General features: G+C 38.1%; 1 protein-coding gene across 1 annotated transcript in view; it reads left to right on the top strand.

The window, feature by feature from the left end:
• Positions 1-19,075, top strand: part of glb1l2 (galactosidase beta 1 like 2) — a 56,268-nt gene extending 37,193 nt beyond the window's left edge. Inside the window, exons 11-19 of the mRNA XM_018095887.2 lie at positions 1,387-1,467; positions 1,786-1,895; positions 3,498-3,644; positions 4,745-4,816; positions 6,379-6,457; positions 8,617-8,704; positions 14,284-14,395; positions 16,368-16,484; positions 16,943-19,075. Of these exons, the coding sequence (XP_017951376.2) occupies positions 1,387-1,467; positions 1,786-1,895; positions 3,498-3,644; positions 4,745-4,816; positions 6,379-6,457; positions 8,617-8,704; positions 14,284-14,395; positions 16,368-16,484; positions 16,943-17,029 (893 nt within the window). The 3' untranslated portion in view covers positions 17,030-19,075. The remainder of the gene's footprint in view (positions 1-1,386; positions 1,468-1,785; positions 1,896-3,497; positions 3,645-4,744; positions 4,817-6,378; positions 6,458-8,616; positions 8,705-14,283; positions 14,396-16,367; positions 16,485-16,942) is intronic.
• The last annotated feature ends 3,664 nt before the right edge of the window (positions 19,076-22,739 follow it).

The following is a 22,739-nucleotide window of genomic DNA, read 5'->3' as shown; positions in this document are numbered from 1 at the left end:
TGCACTACTCTGCTGTTTTAGCTTGGGGTTAGCAATAGGGACAGCTGTTAAACTTAGAAACTATGCAATAAGGGAGAGGTGAGGGGGGTCAAGACAGTGATAGTTAAGGGGGCTTTTATAGCCCGGGGGTATAGTTCTCCTTTAAGCACAGAATAAACTTTGCAGCAGAGTCCTACAGCATATATTTTTAGTTTAAGAGGGGCATTTACTAATGCTCGCGGTTTTAAGAAAAAGAAAACAAACTATGAAAACCAGAATGTTAAAGGACAAGAAAAGTCAAAATCTATTAAGCACACTATTAAATAGTACTACTATTGCTGTGTAAAAACGCTATATTTCTGGCTTGCCTAATGAAAGATTTACAGAGATACACCTGCTACATTCTACATACTTGTTTCAGTGAACGGCGTCGCCATCTTTCCCTCACTGTCTGTACTGCACACGCGTCCTTCTGTGTCTCCCCCCCAGCTCACACACCAACTGTGTTCTCTTCTCACCCCCCCGCTCCCCTCCCCACTCACCTCTTCCCCCCAGCACCTGCCAGCCGGCACCCCCCCCCGCTCCAGCTCCTCTCCCCGCTTGCCTCTCCCCACCCCCAGCACCTGCCTGCCAGCTGTGTCCTCTTAGTATGGCCCCAGCTGCCGCTGCTTCCACTGTTTATAAGGGCAACCATGGCAACCAGACGCTAGGGGGAGCGTTCCTGCTTGTGTGCATGCGCCGCCTATAGTCCTGGTCGCAGTGTCTGTGCAGGAGCATTGCATTATGGGAATCTTCTCTACCCAGCTCAGCGTTTTTTCTTCCTGTTTGGCTTCTGATCATCTGAACAGGTGAAATATGGGGAGACTTAAGGGCACTATTGAGACAACTGAAGGTATGCCTGAATTTTGAGATTAACTCTTTACTAGCCTTTCCTTCTCCTTTAATAAACCCCCCCAAAAAGACTTAGGTAAATTCAGTTCAACATAGGACTGGGTTGTGCAGGGTTGTGCAGGGCTTTCCCCCCCCCCCCCTTGCAGGAGAGCAGTGCTGGCAAGCTCACCCATAGCACCGCTTCTCTCCCGACACATTACCCTACTCTGTCAGCGGTAGAGGTACCTGCAGGAGAGGTACCTCTAACCTCCCACCAGTGTTGTACCCTAGGCAGGTGCTTTTTCTGCCTACCCCTAGTTCTGGCCCTCTTGCATGGATGCAAATGTGTGCCTTGTAAATTAGAACTAGAGCCTGCTTTGTAATGTGTGTGTATTGTGTAACGAAAGCTAAAGTAGATTTTAAGTCAGATTGTAGGCACTAGGTGACATTCACATCCATACTTTAAAGGAAATCAGAAAACCTGTTAATTCATTGGTTGGAATAATTTACAAACAAGATGTGTGTGCTTTATTGTAGATTATGATGCCCCACTTACAGAGGCTGGTGATTATACATCCAAATTTTTTAAGATCCGAGAACTTTTTGGCGATTACAATGGTAATGATGCAATATATTTTGTCTAACCTTCAAGTTTCTTGTCCATCTTGTAGTTTTCTTTTCTAGTGATATAATTAGAAGTTACTAACCAAATTCATATGTCTTAACTAAATGAGCCACTTCTAAAACTTAAATTGAAAATGTGCATCAGCTTGGTCCTACATGGCCTTCTATACTGTTAGGCCCCCTACAAGCTTCTGGGTCTGGTGCCACTACTACCACTATCCTGGTCTGTTAAATATTCACCAGTAATGTAATCACCAGTAAATCATGTGATCATAAATCAATAATAAATTGTGTGCCATTCTTTTCCCTTAGCGGAAAAACCTCTTCCACCAGTGCCAAGCCTTTCCTTAAAGGCTTCCTATGGTCCTGTAGAACTGAAACGCTGTTTGCCTTTGTGGGAAGTTTTGCCCTTTGTAGAAGAGGTAAGAAGCAAAGAAGCAAACACATCTGATGTGTAATATTACAATAATGAAAACAACATTTTTCACTAAATTACTTATTAGAAATTCGGCTACCTTGTGGGACAAAATGCTCAAAATTCCCACTTCTGTAAGTTTTGAAGTTTTGAAGTTTTGAAGTGCCCAGTGCAGTTTCATATTGGGGGTTATGACTTGAAAATGCGGAGCATTTTGTTCTACCTCCTATAGAGCAAGAGAAAACAGCCCTTTGTGCCATTGTCCTTAAACAGAATAGGGTGAGAGATGGGGGAACTAGATTACCAGTATTTCCCTCTTAGGGCTAAGATACATGAAGCTACTTAGTAGCAGCTACTTGTCATAGCTACAAAAAAAAGAGAAAATAATCTGCCATAGAAAATAAAAAAAAGTAGCATCATGTCTCTTAGCCGGGTTTAGATGAGAACAAAGAATGCTCAAAAACTGCCGTAGAAAGCTGTAGGATATCTGTAATGAGCAAAGAAATACTAATATACACATCTTTTGTGTACAGCTTTAAATAAATATATTCTTTCTCTTTTTGAAAAAGGAGACCTAGAAGGAAATTATAGGTTATCTACGTATTAGTATAATACTTTTAGGAGATTAACTTTAAATGTATTATTTACCCAATACACTTCCTATACTCATATATGTCAGCTTTGTAGCAGTGATATTAACAATTTTATTGAAAATTATTTCCAACTTGTATAGTTTGTTGATGGGAGCGAAGTTACTAGTTACTTAGCTGAGGAGTTGGCACTTCTCCAAGTGATGTCTCCAGAGACATGTCTGCTTATAAAACTATAAAACTAGAATATTTTACTAATGTAAACAGATGTTAAATGGATGAGGCCTGATCCCCCAACAACCCTCTTTTGGCTCTTCTCAACCCTCTTTTGGCGCAATATAATAAAATACAGCTCTTAATAAAACTTACCTATGTTCATGCTCCAAAAAAATATGAAAACATTTGTAAGCCCTGGCTAATTCTATTACATGGGAATAGAAAAATGGTAAAAAAAGTACAACTGTAGAAAGAAGTTGAATAACTGAAAAAACCCCATTAAATCTACAACCTGTATCCCTCACATTGCATCAACATTGTACCTGAACTAATCATAATTTTTAATTTTTAAATAGTTGAAGTGATTTTTTGTTTTACATAAATAAATCCCCCCCCCCCAAAAAAAAAGACATAGTTATACACTGTCACATTGTTATGGTGCTTGGGAGGGAGTGTCTTTTTAAAACAAAGCATATGCAGGTAATAACAATATAAAGACATGAAGTTACACTATTAAAAGGATAGTTACATTATATTATATGAATTCTTGCTCTCATCTCTTTAATCGATTCGTTTTCTATACAGTATAGAATAGTATCTTTATAGTCTCTTTGACAGACTAGCCTTCTGTACATCTGAATGATTAGAACCATTTGATTTACAATATTCTTGTGTCTTGGGCCCAACAAATTTGCCTTGCCAGTCTTTAATCTCAGAATACTGTGTGATTTACTAGTGTGGTGAGAGAAATTAATGCCTCACTTTGCTAATTTAATTTTGTTTAAAAATATCGTCTACGCCAGCCATTTAAATCAGCAGAACCAGTAAATATGGAAAACCTACCAGTGAACGATGGAAATGGGCAGTCATATGGATATACCTTGTATGAGACCATTATTTACGGAGGAGGAAAATTCCACACCAAGGGAAATATTCATGACAGAGCCCAGGTAATGTATGCCAGGTCAAGAAGTCAGCTATGAGACCTAAGTGCTCATTTATGAATGCATGTAAGCTCAGGTTGTGTGAGTAGAGATGCTGTTCGTTAAAGTAGAATGAAGTCGAATTGTTAGGCATCCCCCAGTGATTGTATTCGCTAGTCTGATAGGCTGGTGCTCCCATTAGCCGAAAACTGCGCTGGCCAGGGGCATATCCTGTTCTTTCTTCACACCGGCTGCACATGTGTAATAGAGTGAAAAGCTGGACTTTAACAAAAAAAGCCTGCTTTTCACTCAGGTGCTGGCCCTGTGATTGCAGAAAAAGAAGATGGAAGGGGATCACTCACCTGCATGTACCCCAGGCCAGTGCAGTTTACTGCTAACAGGAGCACCAGCTGGGTATTAACATTTGGATTTTTGTGGTTTTACCTTTTTTAAAAACCTCATCTTAAATCATTTCCATGAATGACAGTTATTAATTAAAATATCTGAATTGAAAAAGTACTAATGAAAAAAAGTTGCGAAACCGCAACTTTTTCTTATTGTCGCATGAAAACCACAACTTTTTTGTGTGTCAAAAAACCCTGAAAACCTCTAAAACCACAAAGCAAAGAAAGATTGTGTAAGTTGTAAAAGGGATATCTGCCATTTATTTCTACGTGATTTCAAAAATTTTTAGCTGGTGTATTTTTGCATTAGGAATTCTTGCGGTTTTGTCACATAATAAATTGCGACAAAATGCCCCCATTACAAAATCATGTGCAAGTGTGCCTATTGACCCAAAGGAACCCTGGAGCAACTACCACCATGATGATTGAGGTAATTCCAGGGTTCCTACAGAGGGCTGTGTCAATAGGTACAACAGATCTGCGCCAAAAGTATCACATGATAATCACCCTAAGTGATGCATTTCCCACAATGAAAATGTCAGTTGCAAAATGGGCCCAATTAACGCCAATTGGTAAAAAAAGAGCTGCATTTTGGGTAAAAACACACCACAAATTGCACTTTGCACATTGTACTCTTGTGCTACTTTATTTTTTATTAAATTTGTTTTTCAGGAAAATGTATATTTGTGTATTTGCCTATTCACCAGTAACTTTCTTTTGCAGATATTTGCTAGCAGCCAGTCTATTGGCACAGTAGATTATAAAAAGGAAGAACTGGATATTCCTGAGGTTCCGGTAAGCTTAGGGTTTTTATATTTCACCTTTTCATTAGCAGATACTGAATTTTACTTGGATGATTTTAATGTTATCTCATCCTCTTCTACTGTACATTTCTCTGTGGGAAAACTCCCTTTGATTTGCCCAATAAAATGGTGATTCCATCACACAGCAGTCTATAGCTCAAAAATGTACAGCCATACACTTGCAACAACTGCTCTGACTGTTTTGCCTGGTTTGCATTAGACCAACTTTTATGTGACTACTTTTTGGCAAATAAAAGTCAGTTTCTGGCTATCATTACCACAACCAATTTTGCATGAATTATTTGACAAATTTATGTTTGGTCAATGTACTATATAATACTAAGGGGTACATTACTAACACATTTACTAAAACATTTCCCATTTTTTGACTTTTAAAAAAATCGAATAAACTCATTTCCACAAATGACTGACATTTACTTAAAAGTCTGAACTGAAAGGTCAGTGTGGGAAAAAGTCGCAGAAAAGTTGCGAAACTGCACTGTAATCTCTACTTTTCAAATTGTTGCGCAAAAAAAGTGTCAAAAAACCGAAACCTCTAAAGTTTCGGAGCAAAAGAAGGATTCTTCAGGGAAGGGAAAGGACATCTGCCAATGACTTCTACATGATCTCGGCAAGTTTTTGCTAGCAAATTGTAGCTGTTTTGATGCACATTAAGGGGCTGATTTACTAACCCACGAATCCGACCCGGATTGGAAAAGTTCCGACTTGAAAACGAACATTTTGCGACTTTTTCGTATTTGTTGCGATTTTTTCGGCTTCTTTACGAATTTTTCGTTACCAATACGATTTTTGCGTAAAAACGCGAGTTTTTCGTATCCATTACGAAAGTTGCGTAAAATCTGGCGATTTTTCGTAGCGTTAAAACTTGCGCAAAAAGTTGCGCTTTTTTCGTAGCGTTAAAACTTACGTGAAACTTTGCACCTTTTAAGTTTTAACGCTACGAAAAATGCGCAACTTTTCGCGTAAGTTTTAACGCTACGAAAAAGGCGCAACTTTTTACGCAACTTTCGTAATGGATACGAAAAACTCGCGTTTTTACGCAAAAATCGTATTGGTAACGAAAAATTCGTAAAGAAGCCGAAAAAAACGCAACAAATACGAAAAAATCGCAAAATACCGATCATTACGAAAAAAACGCAATCGGACTCATTTCGACCCGTTCGTGGGTAAGTAAATCAGCCCCTAAGTCTAAAAAAAGTTGTGGCTTTTTTTTCTGTGGCTTTTAGTGTTAAAATCAGAATCGTAAAAAAAAAAAACAGTAGTAAATGACCCCCTAAGTATTTTTTAGATGAAGCATTGTATTTATTTCAAATAATGGATTGTAAGCTCTACAGGGCAGGGGCCTCCATCCTTTTGTGTCTTTGACTCTTAACTTGTTGCAACTGTATCTTGCATTTATTGTTATATTTTGTATTTATCTATTATCTTAATAACCCCCTGTTTGTATTAATGTATTCTACTGTACAGCACTGCGTACATAAGTAGCGCTTTATAAAGATGTACATACAAATAATGGGAAATTTTTATTCATAGGCTTACAGAAAACTGTCAATACTGGTAGAGAACTGTGGAAGAGTGAATTATGGACCCATGATAGATAATCAGCGCAAAGGTATGTGCTGCAAGTTGGGAGAGAACTAAAAAGTTTGATTATATTTAGTTGTGTAGGGGAATCTCAAGAGCAGGTATCCCCAACCTTTTGTACTTGTGAGTCACACCCAGATGTAAAAAGTGTTGGTGAGCCACACAAGCATGAAAAAGTTCTTTGGAGATGCCAAATAAGGACTGTGATTGGCTATTTGGTAGCCCCATTTGGACTGCTGGCCTGCAGGAGGCTCTGGTTGGAGCAAAACTGTGGGGCTGATTTACTAATCCACGAATCCGAATCGGAATGGGAAAAATTCGGATTGGAAAACGAACATTTTGCGACTTTTTCGTATTTTTTGCGACTTTTTCGTAGCCGTTACGACTTTGGCGAATTGTCACGACTTTTTCATAGCCATTACAAATTTCGTTAATTGTCGCGACTTTTTCATAGCCATTATGACTTTCGTGAATTGTCGCGACTTTTTCATAGCCATTATGACTTTTGTGAATTGTCACGACTTTTTCATAGCCATTACGACTTTCGCGAATTGTCGCTACTTTTTCGTATTGAGTGCTCGAAAAAGTCGCAAAATACCGATCACTACGAAAGAAACGCATTCGGACGCTTTTCGAATGTTCGTGGATTAGTAAATGTGCCCCTGTGTGTAACTAGAGGGCACTGGGAGCAACATCAAAGGGAATCACATTTACAAACCACTGGTTGGGAATTATTGCCCAAGAGTAATAGGCACACAGGAATGTGCTGTTTCTTTAAATTTTTATAACATTCGCTGTATAAATGAATATTTTCAAGCACTAGCATTTTCTTGTAAATTAGTCATGCCCATGTTGCTTTTACGATAATGTATGGATGTACTAATATACTATATTGTAAGTACTATCCCTTATGTTATTAGGATATAGCTAGTTTCTAAAACTATTTGGTGCATTCATCCAACATTTTCCTTCAGTTCCCTACAACCATGACATGTTTAATTACTGCGCAGATGCCTATGACCATGAGCAGAATCTCATTATCAATATAGACTTTATTATTATGCAGAGTTAATAGACTTCTGAAAGCAAAACATATACCAATTTCAAATCTGTGAATGCCTATGTATAATTTAAGAAGCTCTATACTGTATAAGCAAACGTTCCCCATCACACAATCTTTATTTATGTTATGTTATCAGACGTAGCTTTTTCTGCGCATTAATTATTCCTGCCATGGATTCCCTGTATCAGACATTTAGCCGTGTTATACTCTGAAGCATAAAAGACAGAAGGAGAGTAAGATTAATAAGCATGAATCTTGTTTGAACCTTAAGTTTCTTAAAAACAATAAAACATTGTGTGACCACAGCTAGAAGCAGGTTAAAGATACATTTATAGTGCTAATTGCTTATTTCAGCTTTCCTGATAGTTGCAGATCTAAAAATAGCATTTTATCACTCTTACTGATTGCAAGTACTGAGCCTATCAGGTCTCACCAGCAGGTAATTGCTGGGATTCATTTGGTCACTAAGGACCCATTAATATTGTTATGAACAGTCTACGTTACTATGCTTTACTGCTTTACTTCTAAGCTTGTCAGAACAGGGTTCCTTAATATATTATCAATGGTTTAGAGTTGTATTCCACAGCACTGATTACCAAGCAAGCTCCCAAGCACCCCTGGACAAGCAGTCCGGGCACTTAATGCAAGATGACTTTTTCATGTGAATCCTACCTGTTCTTGGTACATCCTGATTTCTGTCCAGTGCAATTGGCACCAGAAGGATTAAGCATCTTGTTATCAGCCTTGGCACATAAATTGTTCCATATCAGCTCTCCTGATGTTTAAGTATTTATAGGACTGCTGCAGCAGATTATCCATTCATGTATGGGACTCCCGATGGACCTACCCGACCGATATAAGCTTGAAAATCAGCCAGATATAGATTGGGCAGGTTTAAAAATCCCATCAGCCTGTGATCCAACCCAAAAGATCGGATCCATCTTATATCACCCGTATCCCATATTGGTTTGTGGATCTCTATGAATAACATTTAGAGAAAACTTAAGAAGAAAAGTGTTTGAACTAGAAATAGATAAAAACAACTCCCTGTTTCATTTCATGCCCAAAAGATCTGCTTTAACTGCTTTTCATCCTCATTGCTTATCTCCTTTGATCACCCTAAGGTATTGTTGGCGATGTGTATCTGAGAGACAACCCTTTAAAGAATTTTAAGATATACAGTTTGGACATGAATTCAACTTTTATGAACAGGTGAGAGAGAGAGTTTCATGCTATAAATCTGTTCACCATGCTGTACATAAATATATATATATATAACAGCTCTGGGTCCCAGCCTCTTAAATATTAAAGTTTTCATACATTAACTTCTATAGCTATGGTAATGTTTAAAATTACATCCATTCCCTGTCTTTTGCTTACAAGTACTCTAATATTACAACTATATTACTATTACCAAACATTTTAGAAGTAATTGTAAAATGGGCACCATGTTGTGTAATGTTCTGAATAAAATGTAAATTTAGCACCCGAATAAACATGATAATGCTTGATATATTTTCATGTCAAATCTTTGTTGTACCTGTAATTCTAAGTTCTAAATAAGCATTGAAGTGGAAATACAATTGTTGTATAAACAAATGGCAAGGGTACATAATAGGTTTATTTCTAAACAGTTGCCATTAACATTCAGATTACAGCAATATATCCAATTAACCCTGTGTTGAATAGCACTTAACTTTATTCAAGGCTAAGCCTGGTTCAGCTTAGTCATAGGGGCACTGATGTCTGCAGGGGAGCATTCACACATAAAAACCTACATTTCAGTGTCCAGCTTATGTTCGCATGCAGAGTTACACTATATATCTGGTCACCAAATTGCTCCCAAAAAGGAAACAGAGAAAAAATAGAATAAAATATAACCAATTATAAGTGCAGCATTTTTAAATGCAATAAATTCCTTTACACATCTTGTGCACTAAAAGAACGTGTTTACACAAATACTCACTACTTAATCCTCCAGTGAGCTAGTGTTATATATAGTTATGAGTGAATCTGTACCGTTTCGCCCGAAAATTTGCAAAACGTCAGGAAAATTTGTGAAAAGTGAAAGTGAAAGTCTTTTTTGCCAAAACCGTGCCCATTTTGTCATGCCTTTGCCCATTCTGACATGACTGTGCCCAATTTGAAGCGCCGGCGCCTCTTTTATTATTACTGTGATAAACTGCTGGCTAGCAGTGGGTTAATGCTTCTGCTGTGTTAGTTCAGGTTAAGTAGTCAGATACACACTGGAACCTTTGGTATATTTATTAGAACATGGCAGGTAGATCTGGCCTGCTCCATGCTTGCTCTCAGCTTAACAGGAAGCACAAAACAGGAACTGCAATATCATCATCAAGCAATGGCAAAACAGCAAAAATGCCCTTAACCAAAATGTCTACGCAAGCAGGTTACTACATTCCTCCCTTTTTAGCAAAAAGTAGATCTAAACAGTATAGATATATATTATATATATAATAACCAACAGTTTAACTCCGTTCTAAACATTTTAAGACGGAAAAGTCCAAGTTAACAATAACATAGTGGCATTATAAGTCCAGTCTCTCAGGAGGCTTGCGTTCTCATATCGGATACCTCCGTTCACCCTCAGAGGCTGTAGCACTGGTTGGATTAGATGAATTGTTGGCATCTGGTAATTCCTGTGAGGGTGCTACAGGTACTTGAAAGTCAATTGTAGAAAATGAAGGAGGTACGGGTGACACACTCTTATCTGGAACCAGATGCTCCACATGGACATGGATGTGACCGTTACCAATTTGCACCTCGTACGTCAGGGGACCCCTTCTATGAAAAATGGTCCCTGGAGACCAAAGGCGCCCTGAGTGGTGGAAGTCTTGAACCAAGACCTTATCACCTGGGTAAAAGTCTTTGTTTCTTTGTCTGGAGCTATTATGTGCTCTGACTTGTTGCTTCTGATGTTTCTCCACTGTATCAGCTAAATGGGTTTAAGCAAATCCAGCCTGCTTCGGAGATGCCTCTTTAAAAACAGTTCCGCTGGGGTACTTTCAGTGACTGAATGTGGAGTATTCCTATAGTTAAACAGAAATCGGCAAACTCTCAACTCTCCTGTAGTGCGAGCGGACTCACTGGCTACTGAGTGTTTCAACCAACCTCCAACCACTTGGAATAGCTGTCGATAACCACAAGAAATGTTTGCTGATTTATTTCAGCATAGTCAATATGGATTCTTTCCCCTTCTCTCAACTCTCCTGTAGTGCGAGCGGACTCACTGGCTACTGAGTGTTTCAACCAACCTCCAACCACTTGGAATAGCTGTCGATAACCACAAGAAATGTTTGCTGATTTATTTCAGCATAGTCAATATGGATTCTTTCCCACGGCGATGTGGCCCATGTCCATGGGTGAAGGGGTGCAGTGGGTGGCTGATTTTGTACAGAAGCACAAGCAGTACACTGACTTACAAAAATTTCTATATCTTGATCCAGGCCTGGCCACCACAGGTAACCACAAGCTCCTGCTTTCATCCTGTTTACACCTGGATGGCCTTCGTGAAGTTCATGCAAGAGCCTCTGACGATATTTTGGGGGAATGACAACCCGTATCCCCCACAGAAAACAACTTTGATCTATGGAAAGCTTATCTCTCTTTTCAAAATATGGCTTAAGGATTTTGTCAGAGCTGTAGTTCGGCCAGCCTTTGGAAGTAAAGTCCCACACTTTTGCCAGAAGAGGATCACGACTTGTTGCAGCTGCAATATCTTTGCAAGAAATAGGTAGTTCCTCTGCAAATGAAACTTGAAAAATGACACTTTCATCATGAACATCTGTTGTATATGGGCATGGAAGCCGTGATAGAGCATCTGCATTCCCATGATCCTGAGAATGTCTATATACAATATCATAGTCATATGCCAATAGGAGTAGTGCCCACCGTTGCATTCGAAGTGCTGCCAATGTTGGAATTGCTGATTTTGGCCCAAGAATGGCGAGAAGTGGTTTGTGATCAGTGACCAGTGAAAACTTCCATCCATAAAGATATTTATGAAATTTTTTTACTCCAAAAATAATACTTAGTGCCTCCCGCTCTATTTGAGCATAGTTGTGCTCTGTTTGTGTTAGGGTTCTAAACGCAACAGCAATTGGATGTTCTTCTCCATTAGGCAGTATATGTGATATAACTGCTCCAACTCCATAGGGTGAGGCATCACATGCTAATCTGAGTGGCTTACTAGGGTCATAGTGTGCTAGCCACTTGCTGTTGGTTAGACTTTGCTTTACATCCCGAAATGCTTTTTCACACTCGGCTAACCAAGCCCACTTGGTATCTTTCTGCAAAAGTTCATGTAAGGGTTGCAATAATGTTGACAGATTTGGAAGTAATCATCCATAGTAATTTAGCAGTCCTAAGAAGGAGCGTAGTTCAGACACATTTGAAGGTGAAGGTGCATTAACAATAGCAGTTAACTTTGTTTCTGTTGGGTGAAGATCTTGTGCATCTATGCGGTATCCTAAGTATTCTACAGACTCCTGGAGAAAGTGACACTTGGACAATTTTACTCGCACCCCAGATGCTTTTAATTTTGATAACACCTTATCTAACAGTGCCAAGTGCTCTTCAACAGGTGAACCTGTAATTAAAATGTCATCCAGAAAACAGACCATATGATCGATTCCTTGAAGAATCTGATCCATTGCATGCTGAAAGATTGCTGGTGCTGTAGATACTCCAAATGGTAAGCGCTGGTATTGGAACAAACCCTTGTGTGTGTTGATGGTAAAAAATGGCTTTGAATCCGGGTCCAGCTCTAGCTGTTGATAAATCAATTTTGCTAAAGTATTTACCTCCAGCAAGTGTAGCAAACAAGTCCTCTACATTTGGTAGTGGGTAGGGTTCTGGTTCAAAACAGCGATTGACAGTGACCTTGTAGTCACCACAAAGTCTAATAGTTTTGCCCTTTTTGGGGACCACTACAATTGGGGCAGCCCAGCTGCTGTATTTGACACGTGACACAATACCATGTTCCATTCTTTCTAGTTCTTTCTCCACAGGTTCTTTAAGGGCATATGGCAAGGGATGTGGCTTATGAAAAATGGGCTTTGCACCTGAATTTACAGTGATAAGTTGCCTTTAGCCCCTTAATACTGCCAAATTCTTCCTTAAAGAAAGAGTCATGTTTACTCAGGACCTGTTCCAGATTTTTGTGAAAGGTAGCTTCAGTTTGTTTGATAGTAAATATTGTAGCCCAATTCAGCTTTAGGCGCTTCAACCAATTTCTGCCCAAAATGGAGGGCTTGTCGCCCTTCAAAACCACTAAAGGCAATGTAAATGACTGACCTTCATATGTGACTGGCGCTAGAATCTAGATCTCCAAGTACAGGAATCTTCTCTCCAGTATAAGAAGTGAGATGTAAAATTGAGTTCTGAAGTGCAATTCCACCTAAACAGTTCTTGTAAACAAACTCTGATATTAGTGATACTGATGCACCTGTGTCAAGTAACATGTTTACTGGATGCCCATCAATTTCCAACTTAATATGAATGCCATCATCTCCCCCATGCGTAGTATTGACTGTATTCAAGTCTGTGCAGTCACTTTCCTGGCTGTCACAATTAGTCAGGCCTGCCTGGTTTGCTTCTACAGACACGAGCAATGTGGCCTAACTTTCCACAATTTCTACAGGTTTCTGATTTATATCTGCAGTTCAGTTGCTGATGCAGGCCCCCACAGCGGTAGCAGGGTTTGACCCTTTGTGTCTGAAATGCTTGCTCACCTGTAACTGACACTGTAGGTGGCTGTGGTGAATTTAGTGAAATGGGTTTAGACCCTGTAGTTATTTTAGGGATATCTGTAGGTGAACAACTATTTTGCTCTTTGAATTGCTGAGTTTCTGTCAGTCTTCCTTCTCTCAGTTCAAACTTCCCAGGCATGTGGGTGAGCCTACACAGCTTGCTTTGCTGTCCCTTTTCCCTCCTCTTCCTCCCTGCTGCAATCTGACCTGAGGGCCATAGACACAAGGGTGCAGGACAAGGAAGTGGCATCAGACAAAACTAATATGGCAGCTGTTATCTTAAACACAGAGAGCTTCTTTATACAGGTATATTCTACAGAATATATATAACATTCTAGCATGCATTATTGTGGTTAATCTATTGGGAATAAACTGCATCAGTAGCTTTCTTTCTCCTTACTTTTACGGGACAGTGTTTTAGCACAAAGCACATGCCTTGTCTCATTTTAAACTGTAGGAAAGCTCTGCATTGCATCTACATGGGAGGTATGCTGTAACAACACTGAGGCCCTATCACAGTTGGAATTTTCTGTAAAAATCAATTTTGTTTAATCACTTGTGAGAACAATTGCCTGACCCCATTTGGGAGCATGTAAAGATAAGCCCACTTGATGCTTTTTTGATATGTGTAACATAGTAGTTACACTGAGCTGTGATTTATATATATAACACAAGCTCACTAAAGAGTTAAATAGTGAGTATTTGTGTGACAAGTTCACAAGGTGTGTGAAGGATCGTATTACATTTAAAAATATCGCAAACTGTTTATTTTTTATTCTGTTTTCTCCACCTGTTTCCATTTCAGGAGCACTTTGGTGACCTAAGATAAATAGTCTGAATTCTCACATGACAGCTCTCACTAGAGTATAGGCAATAGCTGTATTACTTATACTACTCTTAGGCCTAGGGTTTTTGCCAGATCATCAAACATCTTTCAAATGAATTATGGGTCCTATAATGAATAATGCTCACATTGTCTTTTCTTAGACTATTTTCTGAACTCAATATTATTTTTATTTAAAGAATTAATGAAGTTCACTGGTCTGACCTATCGGAGTGCAAATCAGGGCCTACATTCTACCAAGGTGCACTGCATGTTGGGCCTACACCAATGGACACCTTTCTTAGGTTGCAGGTAAGACGCATCCTCTACACTGAACAATTAATAAATAAGCCTTAGATTTACAAAATAAGGATTTATAGGTGTCAGTTAACAATGTCTTGGATGCAAGTGCTAGAGCAATAATTTGCTTGTTGCTTGGTGCAAGGCAGCCCTGGGCTATGGGAGGTGGTAAGGACAGTATTCAATTACAACCTGCACCTGTCAGTGCTCCCTAACATAGCTTACAAGTTTGGGGTGGGTATGGGCTGGGATCAGGAGGCACAGTATAAGAAAAACAAAAACTACTTTGCACTCTTTCACATTTGTATATGATACCTAAAATTTCAGTGTTTTAGACTCCCATTTTCAGTATTTCCCTTGTAATAGGATACATGAGCCATTTTATCATTTTATTTTTTGAGAAGAACAGACAAAGCGATACAGTGTTTTCCATCACGAAACCATTGGTTGCGGCTTAGTATGGGAAAACTATTTGTTGGTGTCATATAAAAAGTATTAAGTTTCCTCTCACCAGTAGCATGCTTAAAGTGATATCTAAATAATATTGGCAACTGTCAAGTGGATAAGTTGTTAAACTTCCTGTCTTAGTTTTTGCCCTTACTTTCAGGAGCAATCCTTGCTATATAAACATATGAACATGTTACATCAAAATAGTTTAACCTATATAACTGTAATGGTTTTCAATTTACACTGTCCCAATGCAACATTTGTTTCCTGCATTGTCTGTAAATCTCCTTGTTCTGCCTGTAATTCCAATGTTTCTTAAATACATTTATAATTGGGTATTTTTGGATATTTGGAAACTGCCAATCTTTTTTTGTATAAATTTAAAAAAAAAAACACGTTACCATCAGCTTCCTTAAAGGACAAGTCAACTCAAAAAATAATTTACAGCCTGATAAAAGAAAATATAATTCTAAGCAACTTTGCAATATACATTCATAATAAATTTTCAATGGTTATTTACTTATATATAATTGCTATTAGAAGTAGTGTGCCAGTCCTGTTCTATTCTATGCTGGAGGAGACTGACCTTTGCTACATTGTTTAAAAAGTAACAACCAGGAGTTCAGCAAATGCTGCTTTCAGTACCTTTACAAATAACTTTTAAAGCACTAATAATTTTCAATAAATTCATAGTGGAAAGTTGCTTGGAATGATGTTTTCCTTTTTTAGGGAAAACATTTTTGGGGTTGAAATGTCCTTTCAGATTTATCCTCCATGGACTTCTATAGAATCTGTGAAATTTCATAGTTTGTGTACAGTACATCTTGAAAGGGCAAAGTGATCTTGTTTCACTCCTTTGTGCAAGAACCGTCTCCTCATTTTTTAGTCTATAGAGTGTTGCTGTAAACCTCCATGGATGGTGAGCAGATTGCTTGAGCCTTTGTGTTATAGTTTGTTTTTTACACTTTTGAAAAGAATAAAAAGCTTGGCAGGTGTTAGGTGGCAAACATTTTATTTTTTCCCAAAACCCACTCATGGAGCAAATCCCCATTTATTTCCACAGGAATGGGGGTAGTGAGTTAGGCCTGCATCATCATGGTTCCACCAAGCTGCTGCAGTCTGGCAACATTATTTTTAATGCATTATTTTTTAATGAAGATTCAACCTATATTGAGCTTAACAGTACCACATAATACTGCAGGTCATATTTATATAGATACATTGGTATCTCGACATCCAGTTCAGAAGGCCTCAGAATCATACAAGGCAGAGCATGACCAAAATGTGTAAGCCTAGTCTGCCATGCATTCATGCCCTGCAAATACTTAATTAGTGCTGAAAATATTATTTACATTATCTTTCTTGTCAATTGATATGGGAATATATTTCATTCTACTTTGCAATGTGACTGCGGATTAGCTTCAACATGAACACCTGCATTTAAACCCAACACAGGTGCCAGTTTTTAGTTGATGGTTCAAATGTTGTGGAATGCATTGCATTTAGTAGGAAATGATGTGTGGTGTTCTTTTCACAGGGGTGGAAAAAAGGAGTTGTGTTTATAAATGGCAAAAACTTGGGACGTTATTGGGATATTGGACCTCAGGAGACTCTTTTTATCCCAGCACCCTGGTTATGGCCAGGGGTCAATGAAGTAAGTTGTCTTCCTTTTGAGCATGATTTAATTTGAAAAAAAAGTTGAAGCATAATAAGTTATTATGAAGAGTGAATTATTATCTTATTTCGAGATGAAACACTTATTCTTTGGGATATATATTATGTCTCAAACACCTTAACATAAAGTTGGGCTCATTTATTAACACTGAAGATTTGCACATGGCCACAAACGCATAGAAGCCAATGTCTTTTTTCAGGCAGCTGCAAATATAACAATGAAAACAAATAATCTTGACAAATAAACCCAGCTTACTTTTAATTTGCACAAGGCCAGAGTTTCAATTGTACTGACTTGCAATCACAGTGTGTTGTATAGGCCTGCTACATGCTGAATTCAGATTTAGGTGCCAAAACTCATATGGAGCAGAACACAGCTGTACAGGCCTAAAACTTCCAACTTCTGCTTCCAATTGAGTATCTATTCTTTCTTTACAGATTACAATATTTGAAGAGTATGCGGCTGGCTTGACATTGTTCACTTTGGACACGCCGATACTTGGAAAAACACAGTATGTGGAATAACTGCTGTCACATAAATCTATGAAAGAAGAATCATCCCTAAAATCATCAAATGTCATCAGCTGACAGTACTGAGGATTCCTATTCAGAATACACAAAATCACTTTTTATTAGGGAGCATGTGAAGCTGACCCTCAAGGCAATAACAAACTAAAATATGGAAATAAAGTCCTGATTTCTGAAAAAGGGGAACCACCACTAAATTATGAAAGTCTAGATTTAATTTTTTAAATTTATTTATAAAAAAACGTGGGCACTTAAGGGATATTTCACAACCCGAATCAAAATTTCACAGCAACTCGTTAGTTTTGGGCTATTTAGTTGAACTATGGCAAGCAATTTATAATGGCAAAGATATAATCAAGAACAAATGTTTACTCTTCTCCAACACTCCTCAATCTTTTGGATTTAATACTAGACAGCCTTCTTGCTGCTGTTGGTTTAAGCAGTTGGGTTTATCAGGTTTATGCAATGTGGCCTTTATGTCTTCCAAGTGATCAATCTTCCTACAGGTTTAGAATGAAAACAAATCAAACAAAAGAAACCAATGCTTGAAACTGTATTTCCAAAGACAGCCTACTGTGTGCTTAACGCCATAGTCATTCTTTTAAAATGTGCACTGCTGTGGGCTATGCCCTTGCCCAGTGTATTTACTCAGGGGTAAGTAAAGACACTTCCTGTCTGTACAAATATCTTCTTTAATTTATTTATTTATAAAAACTGAGCTGCTTGGATGTATTTAATTTAAACATAAAAATGTGATTGAATGCCACGTGTCTGCCTGTTGTGTGTCATTTTATTTTCCCAGCCCCCTCCTAATACTAACTCTGCTCAGTTAATTCAGGTCTTGGCCACCTCTACATCAAAAACTTTATGCAAAGCTATTTAAGAGAATGTTACTTCATCCCCAATAATGCCTGCTATCTGCAAATGTGCCTTTAGTCATCGAGCCTGCTAACTTGTGGTTATCTTTCATTCTGCATCTACTTTTACTACGTACACTCATTTCCTACCTAAATCAATTGCTTTCTGCTATTGAATATCTCTAAAATGCAATTGTGACTAACCAAAGATGCAACAAAAATGTATTATATCATAACATCATACATTGATAATTGTAAATTTCCGCTAACTGTCCTTTATTTTCCTTATGCTTCTGCTTCTTTCCAGCTTGAAATTTAAAATGCAATCTGCTTGACAGGGTCACTGACCCCAACAACCAAAAATAATTCCTCTGTGACACCTGTTATTGTTATATTTTCACTATACGTTATATATGGGCCCTCTCCTAGCCTCTCATTCAAACCTCTGCCTGCTTGCTAGGTTAAACACACTTCTAGCAACCAGATATATTATGAAATTCTATAAAGGTATGGGACCCCTTATCCGGAAACCCAATATCCAGAAAGTTCAGAATTACAGAAAGCCTGTCTAACTCCATTTTAATTAAATAATTCAGATTTTTAAAATTGATTTCCCTTTTCTCTGTAAAAATAAAACAGTACTTTGTATTTGATCCCAACTAAGATATAATTAATCCATACTGGATGCAAAATAATCTTATTGGGTTTAATTAATGTTTAATTGATTTTTTAGTAGACTTAAGGCATGAAGATCCAAATTACGGAAAACCCCTTATCCAGAATACCTTTGGTCCCCAGCATTCTGGATAACGGGTCCTATACCTGTACTGGCGAGCTGCTAAACAAAAGAACTAATTCAGGAACCATGAAAAATTAAATTGAATACCAAATATTAATTGTCTGCATCATACAACAATTTTTTTTTAAAATTGAAATGACCCTTTAATAATCCTATTTGATTTTTAAAGCTTTGCACTGATTCCCTTTGCACATCTGTTGTCTTAGTTCCTCTTGTAGATTGTTGTAAGTTTTCCAATAATGGGCCCTCTGCACCTGTTCCATTGGAATGTATTTGTATATGTATATGCCTTACTCTTATTGTGCTATATGTGTCATGTTTGTGCTTTATATATACCTGATAATAAAAATCACAATATTAAAGGGATTGCATACTTGTAAACACTGACCTGGCTTTTATGTATGTGTTATCCTGTGTATTCAGATTTAAGATACTTGTTCTAATCTGCATGAACTTCCTACAGGGAGATCAAGCATTTAAAATTGCAGTTCACCTTCACTGGCATGTGGTAGTATTGCCAACAAGCTGGAAAGCCAGAAATACAACAATGTAAGTGCTTTCATAAAAAAAGACACACAAGTAACAAGCTTGTTTTATAGACACTTTTTTTTCACAAACATTCATTTTTTTCAATTTTAAATATGCAAAAAGAAAGGAAAAGTAACCCCAAAACAAACAAATATTGTTTCAGAAAACAACATACTGTAATTGTTAAAAACAGCAGCTTGTTGTGTCTGCAGAAGTAGCGCATGGAAGGTAATGTATTGTGGGCTGGACCCCCTGTTTTGTTCACTGTTTGAACCTTGTACTCCACAGTATTACTCATTCTTTGCATTTTGAAGTTCTCTACATTTATTTGGGATTGTTTGTCATACAGTAGCCTGCTAGCCCACACATTAGCAGGAACTCAGCATTTTGTTGCACCACCCATTACTTCACAGGTACCCTCTGCTTTGAAAAGAAAATCTGCTAAAATGTATGTTTGTATATATTATATATATATATATATATATATATATATACACACACACACATGTTACAAAATGTACTTGACCCCATGACTTTTCCAGGAAGCACAATGTTTACATGCTGACTGAAAGTAAACAGATCCTAACAGTCTTTAAAAAATTCTTTGTTTGTATGATATTTCAGGGACCACGAGTCTAAAGCCTAAAGCCTTTTTCCACACTTGAAGTTTGACTGTTAAGTAAATTAAACCTAAATTAGAACCGAACTGCTGAACTGATGAGGGGTAATGTGATATTAGAAGACAATAAGTAGTTGTGAGGTGAGCTGCTGCTCTTTAAAGCAGAACTACAGCTATACAAAGGCCTAAGCAATAAATGCTACACAATAGTGGCCATTCGCGGTTTCCCTGGGCTTAAGTTCAAGGGCAATAAGGCGTGTGAGACATACAACCCTGTCCTATGTTAGATGGTAAGGAGAGGGCCCCATAGCAGCCTGCATCCTCTGCCACTCCTTAACTTGTGTGTCTGAATGACGCACAAGTTAAGGGTTGGGTAGGGTGGATAATAACAGAGTGCAGAAACCTTCAGCAATTCTCTATACAAAGAAGGCAGTGTGGAAAGTGCAAAAAAGAACTACTTGCACTTTGCTTTCCTTGTAGTAAATTACTCCTATTATGCTTTCAGCATCATTATTAGCTCTAGCCTGCCTAAGTTTACGGACTTACTCACAATATTCCGTATTTATAAAATAAAAGTGGTAAAACGTGGCTAACTGTTAATTAATCCAGATTCACTTTACATAGTAGCTCAGGTACTGGTGAATTATGCATCAAAAATTACTAATCCATCAAGGAGCATCAGATACCAAATTTTATGCTTGGTGATTTCCAACAACCCCCTAAGCTTAGCCTAGAAACAGCTGGCCAGAGCACACTGAGCATGTGCAGTGTTAGTGAACATAAAAGATACCTCTCTGCTGGTACAATAAGCTCAGTGTATGAAATACAGCATTTCTAGCCATCATCATTTTTAGGACTTTGTTCTATATTAACATGGCATCTGCCATACTAGAGCTACCTTCATTTCATTATTGGTATTATTGTAAACAGATTATTTTTTCACTACATCCATTTTTGGACAGTTATTTATTCACAAAAATCAATTTTCTTGTATTTACGTATAGAACCATGTATTACTCAAGAACTGGGCTTCATTTGTTATGGACTGCTGTTATCATATATTCCATTATCATATATAATCCATTATCCATATTAATCATATATCATCTACAGTGGTGTGAAAAACTATTTGCCCCCTTCCTGATTTCTTATTCTTTTGCATGTTTGTCACACTTAAATGTTTCTGCTCATCAAACACCATGAACCACAGTGAGAGCCATTATCCACAAATGGCAAAAACATGGAACAGTGGGGAACCTTCCCAGGAGTGGCCGGCCGACCAAAATTAGCCCAAGAGCGCAGAGACAACTCATCCGAGAGGCCACAAAAGACCCCAGGACAACATCTAAAGAACTGCAGGCCTCACTTGCCTCAATTAAGGTCAGTGTTCACGACTCCACCATAAGAAAGAGACTGGGCAAAAACGGCCTGCATGGCAGATTTCCAAGGCGCAAACCACTTTTAAGCAAAAAGAACATTAAGGCTTGTCTCAATTTTGCTAAAAAACATCTCAATGATTGCCAAGACTTTTGAGAAAATACCTTGTGGACCGACGAGACAAAAGTTGAACTTTTTGGAAGGTGCGTGTCCTGTTACATCTGGCGTAAAAGTAACACAGCATTTCAGAAAAAGAACATCATACCAACAGTAAAATATGGTGGTGGTAGTGTGATGGTCTGAGGTTGTTTTGCTGCTTCAGGACCTGGAAGGCTTGCTGTGATAGATGGAACCATGAATTCTACTGTCTACCAAAAAATCCTGAAGGAGAATGTCCGGCCATCTGTTCGTCAACTCAAGCTGAAGCGATCTTGGGTGCTGCAGCAGGACAATGACCCAAAACACACCAGCAAATCCACCTCTGAATGGCTGAAGAAAAACAAAATGAAGACTTTGGAGTGGCCTAGTCAAAGTCCTGACCTGAATCCTATTGAGATGTTGTGGCATGACCTTAAAAAGGCGGTTCATGCTAGAAAACCCTCAAATAAAGCTGAATTACAACAATTCTGCAAAGATGAGTGGGCCAAAATTCCTCCAGAGCGCTGTAAAAGACTCGTTGCAAGTTATCGCAAACGCTTGATTGCAGTTATTGCTGCTAAGGGTGGCCCAACCAGTTATTAGGTTCAGGGGGCAATTACTTTTTCACACAGGGCCATGTAGGTTTGGATTTTTTTTCTCCCTAAATAATAAAAACCCTCATTTAAAAACTGCATTTTGTGTTTACTTGTGTTATCTTTGACTAATAGTTAAATGTGTTTGATGAGCAGAAACATTTAAGTGTGACAAACATGCAAAAGAATAAGAAATCAGGAAGGGGGCAAATAGTTTTTCACACCACTGTATTTATATTTCATGATCCTATATTCCATACTGTGATACTGCTTTCTTTCCGTTAGTAAACCTTCCTTTCTGCCCCCTGCTTAGTTAAAGGACAATATTCCATTTGTAAGAAGTGCTTGTGATATGTTTAAAAGCATAGAATATTCTTTCTCTGCATATCTATATTAGAATAGGGCACTATGCCTGTATGCATGGTAAAGCAGTGTCAAAGGTCTATGTCTGACAGAAAAAGGAATCTGGCACTTGCATGTGCAGTAGTGTGAATTTAGAGAGATGTAGGCACAAATGTTTCCTTGGTTGGCGTACTTATTCACCGAATTATTGCTGGAGAATGAAAGTCATGTGGCAGCTGTCTGGTCGATAACTTTGGATGACACTTTACCAGCTTAAAAATGATTGCTTGTAAGTGTTACCATGTGTTTTTGTGGTTGTAGCAGCCATAAGGGTTGATTCACTAAAGTGCGATAAAACAAGCGCTATTTATAGAATGCGTTAAAAATTTTATTGCATCTTAAGGCACAATTCACTAAAAGGATACTTGCGTTAATTTAGACGCGATGCTGTTTG

Source organism: Xenopus tropicalis, chromosome 7 (genome assembly GCF_000004195.4).
Source record: "Xenopus tropicalis strain Nigerian chromosome 7, UCB_Xtro_10.0, whole genome shotgun sequence".
NCBI classification, from domain to species: Eukaryota; Metazoa; Chordata; class Amphibia; order Anura; family Pipidae; genus Xenopus; species Xenopus tropicalis.
Note: the sequence above shows the minus strand (reverse complement) of the source record. Positions and strands in the feature narration are given on the sequence as shown.